At 36.8% G+C, this 8,680-nt stretch overlaps 1 protein-coding gene across 2 annotated transcripts in view; it reads right to left on the reverse strand.

Moving 5' to 3' along the window:
- The window catches only part of LOC112141227 (3'-5' RNA helicase YTHDC2), a 55,248-nt gene that overhangs the window by 38,043 nt on the left and 8,525 nt on the right, over window positions 1-8,680 (reverse strand). For both annotated transcript variants that reach the window (XM_024264318.2, XM_024264316.2), the window contains exons 5-9: window positions 6,967-7,169; window positions 6,242-6,408; window positions 3,631-3,733; window positions 2,259-2,415; window positions 1,714-1,782 (exon numbers count right to left, since the gene is read on the reverse strand). In XM_024264318.2, the coding sequence (XP_024120086.1) occupies window positions 1,714-1,782; window positions 2,259-2,415; window positions 3,631-3,733; window positions 6,242-6,408; window positions 6,967-7,169 (699 nt within the window). The remainder of the gene's footprint in view (window positions 1-1,713; window positions 1,783-2,258; window positions 2,416-3,630; window positions 3,734-6,241; window positions 6,409-6,966; window positions 7,170-8,680) is intronic.

The following is an 8,680-nucleotide window of genomic DNA, read 5'->3' on the forward strand; positions in this document are numbered from 1 at the left end:
AGTCATTTTGTTTTAATTAACTGCAGATATAGAGTCCCGATCTGATACTTTTGTAACACATTTAAAAAAATGAAAACTTTTAATTAAGAGATTCACGCTGTCCCAGCTTTTATTTCAATAGCCATTATTTTATCATTAAACACATAAACGGTGCACTTCTATTAAATAGCTTTAGAAATCCGGTAGTGCTGCCACAAACAATTGTTTTAATAGTAAACTAATCACAGATTATTTTCTCAAATTAGTCGACTAATCAGGTCATATGCAAACTGGATGTAAAGCAGACATGTTAACCATCATTAACATTAAACTAACTAAAAACTACATATGGCATCTGGATGATTACAACATACTTTATTCTTGGGCTTTTGGGGAGTTTATTATCATATTTGCATATGAAACTGGATTTATGAAAGTGACTTTATTATGGAATCATGTAACAATTCAGCAACAATAAATAGGTGTTGCTTCAACAGCATATTTTTGGGGGGCACATTTTCTGGCAGGCAGAATCATCTACAACCCGACAGAATCTCTGCCCCCTCTTGTTTTTTTTACATAGAATATGTGGAGAAAAAAAAATCAAATATGACAATAAACTCCTAAAAGCTCAAGAATAAAGAATATTGCAATCATCCACCTTCTTTTAACACTGTTTGGGACAAAATATGAGCGCTAAAAAACAAATCAACGATGCCTTAGAGCGGGGAAACACATTCTGGCAGGGGGAACGTACATTGGCACAACACCAAAGCCACAACTGTAGCTAGCTTCTGTCCCAGCTAGTCATGTTTTCAAACAGAAAAAAGGCTCCAGCAGCTTACTTGTTAGAATGGTTATTCTTTTAAATACAGCTGAATAGGCTTCTCACTGTCAATGGAAAAGCTGCGTTGCAGCTATGATGTCACCAAAATGCTCCCCTTTTAGTGAATCAACTAAAAAAAAAATACTAGTTCTCACCCATCGGCGTGTTTTAATGACATCGCGTCAGTTGGTTTTTGTTTATTTGCACATTCAGGATTTAATGGAAACGGTGTAATTGTGAAACTTTTTTTTTAAATATTCCTAGAGTTTCTATAAAGTTTTGCACAAATGTGTCATGGAAACACAGCTACTGTCCCATTGACACTTTTCGTTCCTGAAGATGTCGTCAGAAACCCAGAAACAAAAAAACATTTTCTTCCAATGTACACTTGGTTTAATAACCATCAATTGTGATTTATTGAGATCTAAAAAAACTCTTACTGCAGGCCACCATTGGCCCACGGGCTGCACTTTGAAAACCCCTGCTCTATCTGCAGCAAGAGAGTGCTGTTCTAATTTAAAAAAAAAAAAAAGAAACAAGAACCTGATATATTTTCAGTTGAAATGCCTTTGTAGGTTGTTTTTTCTGTTAACATAAACCAATTTCAAACCAAGTCCAAATTTGCAGGTATCCTGCTAACCAAACACAATTGTTTTTGCTAGAACTGCTGCCATATTCTGCTGCTCTTTACGGCAATAAATATTCCTGATCCATTCATGATATGCAGACAGAATTTATCTGGAATGATAAGCTTGAAACATAAAGTGCTAAATCACAACAAACTAAATATCCACTCTTGATCAGGGTACAACATCTGATTCCAGTCTAAACTATGTGAGCAGGCCCAGTTTACAATGATGTGGTTGATCAGGATATCCCTAGTACGGATTTTTCTCTGGTGTTTTTACCTTTAAAACTAATCAGCTTCAGAACGTCCTCCAAAAAGAGTTCCTTCACTTCAAACTGTGTTTCTTTGACTGTAAAAACAAAAGCAAGCATAAGGAAGACATAATATACAGTTAAAATTATCGACACATTAAAAACCTTTTTATAGTTTTTATTGTTTTAACACCAGAATTATTTTTCAAAGCGAAATACACTGATGCTAAAAGCAAATATTTATTGTAGATTTAAGAAACGTGTCTTCCTTCTCAAACACTGCAGAAATATACACTAAATTGTACATAAGGTCTAAAATTGGACATAAAAATCTGCATAGCTTACTTTTTAGTTTAGCTTTGATGCTGCTGGTGTGTTCCTAAACCAGCTAAGCTAACAGTTTCTCAGCAGTTGCTTTAAGTTTCCATCTTCCATTTCTTTTCTCAAGGCCTATCAGACATTTTTGGAAGGATTCACTTCTTCATGTTTGATTTAAAAGAGATCAGACTAAAATATTTAACTCAACTGTAAAGTAAAATAATGCTATCCACTGGTTAACAGGAAAAAGACTCACGACAGAGAACAGGACAGCCCCCAAAGTACCGACTGAAAAGGTCTACATCCAATGATGCACTAGATAGAACCAGTTTCAGGGAAGGGATCTTCTTGAGCACATCTCTCATTTTTGTGAGCAGGAAGTCCGTCAGACCGTCACGTTCATGCACCTCATCCTGTAAAGAACAGTTTGATGGCACACAGTTGTTTTACAAAAAAGCGACTATTCATTTTTGCTAACAAAGATAAGATGTAAAAGGATGTCCATAGCATTTAATGCAAAAGGCTCTGAATAATACACCCATTCCTAATTTGATAAAGGTAAATAAAATACAAATTATATTTGAAGAGAAGATTTAAACAAACGTCATGTACAAATTATCCTCTTAAAAAATAGGAAAAAATCTGACAGTCTACTTCATGTGTCTAAAGGCCCGGGGGCCGGATCCGGCCCTCTGGGTAATTCCATCCGGCCCTCCAGATCATTTTATTTTCTCGTTATTATTAGTCTGATGTCATCTTGCACTGATTTTCACTTTGTATAATTTTGATAGAATATATTTTTATGGAGAGTAAAATATTGAAAGATATTTAAGGCTTAAGTTGATTTATTCTGGAATAATACTGATGCCTTTTTATTATTTATATTTTTGTTAAAAAGTTACAGTTTTAAAGTTTTAAAAATTGTCATTCTGTTAGCTTTTTGGATTATTTTGGCATTTACTAAAATTTTTTAGGCTAATATTATAGCGGGCTATCAGCTTCAGTGATTTCAGTTATCAGCTTCAGCGTTTTTAAACTATCAATTTCAGCATCTTCAGCAGCCAAATTCAGCTTACAGCATTCACTCTAACATTATTGCAGTTAATGTTATATATCTAGTTCATAATTATGTTAGAAAGTTACAGTTTTAAAGTAAATGTAGTTTTAGAGTGATCAATAAATATTTATCCTGTTCGGCCCGTGACCTAAAGTATGTTTTGGATTTTGGCCTCCTGTGTGATTGAGTTTGACACCCCTGGTTTACATGAACAAAAAGTAATTACAGAATGTCATGACGCATTCAACAAACAAATTTGTTTACTAAACTTAATTGGAACATTCACATGGATTTTAAAGTAATTCTAGTTATAATTGATGATATTATCAATGTTAAAATGCTGTGTCCTCAGCTGTGTTTATGTTGCTATAGCTAACTTTAATTTTAAGCAGTTTCAAAAAGTTCCATATTTAGTTCACATGGATAACATTGTTAATTTTATAGCATCTTAGAGTTGGCCCTTCAATCCTGTAAATGCGTTGACATTTTAAATTCTCAGTCTGCAGTTGCTAACAAAAATGAGGCCTTTCTATGACAGTGATGTAGCGTTTTTGGTGAAATGGATGCTTACCACAATAACATGAGTGACTGTTGAAAGGCTGGCATCTCCGGCCATTAATGTTCTGAGGAGAACTCCACTTGTGCAATAGGTCAACAGGGTTTTGGGGGAGACCCTGAAGATTAAAAAAGTAAAAGAGTTCTGTCATTGCTCTTTTAAGAAGTCCATTCACAAATGCTGTTTGATGACATTATTACAGTGTTCCCTTGTGAAATTGTGGTTTATCTTTTGATGTCTCGTTATTTTACAGATATTTTTGAGTGCTTTTTACTTTTTCTTAGTTTTTATGCTTTACAATGGACTGAGTTTTGCTTTCTGATTTGCCTTTAAGGATTGTCCAGGTAGCCAGAGTTACAAAAGTGTTCTATCACAATCAGATGTTTGGTTAGATGCCATAACATTAGACTTATTTTTCGAGTGTTTAAACAAAAGAAAAATGTGGTAAAATGTTAATGTTTGTTTTGGAAAAGTGAATAGTGTATAGTGAGGAGTTTTACAGCCTTAAACATCTCAAATAATGATAAAAATTAAAAACAATTGCTGTATATTTTTAGAATGTAACTCCAGCAATAAATGGTGAACCACTGAATACTAATTATGTCAATAACATTTTTTATCCTTACTTTAGGAATAAGAGATTGAGTTAAAACAAATAGATTTGCTGCTATCAAACCCATGCTAACCTGCTGAATCAATACTTATTCAAAATCAACAGTTTATTTTCCTTTAAATTGATTATTGCAAAATCATGACTTAAATTTTGAGATTTGATAATAATTAGTGCCGTCAATCAAATAAAAAATTAATCAGGTCAATCACACTTCTGGGTTGTGATTTGTGACAGTGAATCACACAGTTTTACTTGGAAAATTGTATTTGACAATATGCAGATTCTAAACAAAAACAGGCCAGAGAGAAAATGTTTCCCTCATTTTTATTTTTACATTTATCAAGCGTTAAGTCAAATATCCAAGAAGTGTCATTATTGAGCATAAAACATATCAACAGTAAGATAAGCAGAACTCTAAAGACTTTTACGTCTGCAGTATCACTCCAAGAAAACACAGATGCTGACATCCAGCCCTCGGAGAAACATTTTGTGTTTCTGCATGTAAATAAACTTAGACCATGTTCCAGCTGAATACTTGATTCTGTCTGGCTGCTGGGTGTGGATTAAAAAGTGATAATCCACGGTGATAATGCACTGCCTGCTTTTCCTTGCGACTTTTGATCCTTTTGGCTTGCCGTACTGCCTTCCTGTAACGGAGTAGCGTCTGCAGGACAGCTGCTGCTCCTCACTGGGAGATCTGAACCCGGACACGGAGACGTGCACCAATGCTTTTGTTCAGCTCTTCAAAATAAATAAACCTGATCTCTCCATGCGTGTCCTCCATGATGAGTTTGAGAAAAGTTTTTAGTGGAAGCTCCTCCCACACGCAGCAGGGACTTCAGGTTAACAGACTTTTGGATAACCATCAAGAAGCAACTTTGACGCATGTTAAACAAAGACGTGTACGGTACATAAATGTGTGGCTACTAATCTGTAGGTGACACCCTTGCTTCATAGGCTGATTGGTTCATCTAAATCAGGGGTCAGCAAGGTCACCAACCTCTGAAACTGAGATCTACTCCATGAGTACTGAGTCATATGAAGGGCTACTAGTTTGAAATAACACATTCACTCAGTTTGCCTTTAGTTATACATTATTAATAATGAATAATGATACTCTTCTATGTGAACAAACTGATTTCTCACCATAATTATCAACAATGACAACAAGCTAGGAAACAGATATTAATATATTTAGCACTTTATTCATCTCAGTAATTGTTACATTTCTCAGGTGATAACTTATATTTCAAGGGGAAAATGTCCCATTTTAACTATATTGTACCATGTTTATTAATTACATAATGTTAAAGAAAAATAAATAACCAAATCTTTTTGAACTAATGACCAAATCTGCAGCATTTTTAACTAAATTAATGACCATTAAACTGGAGTAGGTCAGAGGTCACCTAAATTTGTCTAAAGTTCATGTATCATGAACAGATTTTTAACACTTTTTAATTTTTAAATCTATGTAAATGCAAATATAACTTAAAAACATATTAACAGAATAAAATGTAACTTTAGATGCAGCTCACAAGTGAGTTGTGCTACTTCAGAAGAGACCTGCGGACAGCTTGTGTGGTCCTTAGGGGCAACCTGGTGTATGCGGTTACCGGGTTGGTGACCCCTGCTCTGAACTGTCCCTAGGAGTGACTGTGAGTGGGATTGAGGCCCTGCAACAGACTGACGACAAAACGTACATTTTTGACACGCAGGGTCCTTTAACCATTCGTCAATGTGTGATGACTTGGGAATGAGCATCCGTTGAGCTATCATGATCAGAAAGGGGGGGATCAAGGGCGGGGCTACTCGACTCAGTACTAATGGCCACACCCATGTAGAGGAGATTTTGGAAATGGAGGCTTCAGATCAACATGAAAAATGTATTTTTAAGACATTTAGCTTGCAGGATTTTGGTTAAAAACTTCACAATCATAATTAAAACATTAGTGGGAACGCTTTTTTTTTTAGGGAGACTTTAAACAACTCCCCTGTTGGCGTTTGGCGTACCTGCTCTCCAGTCTGATATGGTAACCAATGGTCTGGCCAACACGCTCTCCTCTCTCAGCTGCCACTCTCTCAGCGACAGCAATGGCCGCTGACCGCCTGGGCTGACTGCAGAAAATCCTACAGGGTTGTGCACTATTGTTGCAGTCATCCAACAGAAATTGTGGTATCTGGATCACACAAACCCTCAGAATTAGCTTGACTTTAATGTGATTGTGTCCGATTGATAAAAAAAACAAACACAAACAAAAAGAAGAAAGATAAAACTGGTTAATATATTCTTTACTACTAAATGTAATAGTATATGTTGTATGTTTTTTGTCTATGCCATCCTAAACGGAATGTGACACCTAAAATTTGATCAACCTTTTTTTGCTTTGCATCTTCTAAATGTTAGCCAATCTAAGGCTGGGAATCACTGGGAACCTCACGATACGATGCAATACATGGCTCATGATATCGATAATATCACAATACTGCGATAATAGTAGTCATATTAATTAGAAAAGCTTTTTAAGTGCTGGAGTTATCCTTTAAAATGTGATACACTTGAGAGTTAGATTTTGGTGTGGCTCTACTTAAGTATTCAGACACTACAAGCCCTCTAGAAGAAAAACAATAGCATGACACTTTCAAAGAAGTTAGACTTTGACTCATTTTAGTATGTAATGTGCAAAAACTTTGCAGTCTGCAACCAGGTTTTATAATTTTAAGTTCATTTAACTTACCTGTGTAGTTTTTCCTGAGCCAGTTTCTCCCAAAACAAGCACCACCTGGTTCTGCTGAATAAGTTGTAAAATCTCCTCCCGGTTTTCACAGATAGGCAAGGCTGATCGAAAATCGTCCAGTTCTGAGGAACTTCTCTTTTTTGGTACCATCGGAATACCTTTATTTAGGCGTCCACTGGCTCTGTTTCTGTCATAGTAGCTGTCTGGAGAAGTAGACAAATGTATAAGAGAAGGTTTGGGTTAAACATCACCCAAAATACACTACTTACAATAAGATAGGGATATTGAGAAGCAAATGTGTTTCATTAATAGACACAGCTCATTTTGTGTTTTCCAATTTTTACTGTGTTCAGTGTGTCTTACTTATTGGGACCAAAACCGAAAAAAAAGCCTTTTTCAGTGTGACATCCATTGTTCGGGGTAACGGTTTACAAAGTAACAAACTACTGTAATTTAATTACTTTTGTGAGTAACGGAGGAACGTAACGTATTACAGTTCAAATGTTGGTAATAAATTACAATTACTGAACTACAGAAACCCTTGTTGCTCTGTTACTCAGGTTTTCTAGGCTCTGATATTTTCTTTCGGTTAAATGAAACGAAACGAAGAAAAGGAAAGAAAAACAAGCAACCAGCGCACACGCACACATGCACGTACCCACGCACATGCACTACTGCAGAGTTGGGGATCAATCAAAGTCCAGACATGCCCTGAATGCTATAACCACGTGCTGTAAATAAAAATCCAATGAGAGACTGAGATGCTGCGGGGAGACTTCTCATATCCGTGTTGGACTCCCGGAGCTGAAAGGTGAGCAGCAGAGACCCGCCCCGCAACACGAGGTCCCGGCTTCTTCCTGGGAGTTGTCATATATTTATTCTTTTTACCCGTTCTTCCTTGATTTTTCACACTGAGCTGCACACATAGACTGTAAAAATAATGGACTAAGCAAGCCATGAGGTCCCCCATTGGAAATGCATTACTTCCTCTCCTCGCGAAAGTAGGCCGTCGCTTTCACCATCACTTCCTGAAATGGATACCGCCATTTGCAAACAATCTTCAGCGATTGGTCTGAGTCATAGCTGAGTCATCGAATCTACAGGAAGTACTGTCGTCAATCAGGAGTGAGTTTATTGCAACCGTCCATCTCTTTCCACGTCTCGACCACGAGACCGCGGATGTAAACAGCTTCAATAACGGCAGCTCGGGAGAATCGTACAAGTCATTGTTGAAGTCTTTGAGGGAGAACCATTCCAACATTTGATTCTATCAGCGGTCCTTTGGGATTTACTTACATTTATTCCTTTTTGTCGAGATAAAAGGAGCATTTGGGTGACGCCGCTGTAAAACGGCGCGCGGCCCCCCTCGCGCGCGCCACCTTCACATGTGCGGCCAGGTTACAGTCTGAACAGATGCACGTGCGAAGCGCGTTCAGTGGTATTTAAAATAAATAACCATCCTAACAAGTGAACAGCTGGATCTTTTTTCTGTTTGAAAATCCAACCGGGTCCATTCAAGTCTGTCTCGCGCTCCTAAGACGGCTGCGTTTAATTCAGGCTGTAAGCTGGAAAAGTGAAGAAGATGAAACTTTGGGTGGTGATTTTATGCGCATATATGCAACTTAGAATTTATAAGCTACAATCAAAACAGAGAAATAAAGAAAAACGAACGTTAAACAAACAAAAAAGTCCAAACACATAACCTCAGAGTGAA

Source organism: Oryzias melastigma, linkage group LG12, assembly GCF_002922805.2.
Source record: "Oryzias melastigma strain HK-1 linkage group LG12, ASM292280v2, whole genome shotgun sequence".
Taxonomy (NCBI): Eukaryota; Metazoa; Chordata; class Actinopteri; order Beloniformes; family Adrianichthyidae; genus Oryzias; species Oryzias melastigma.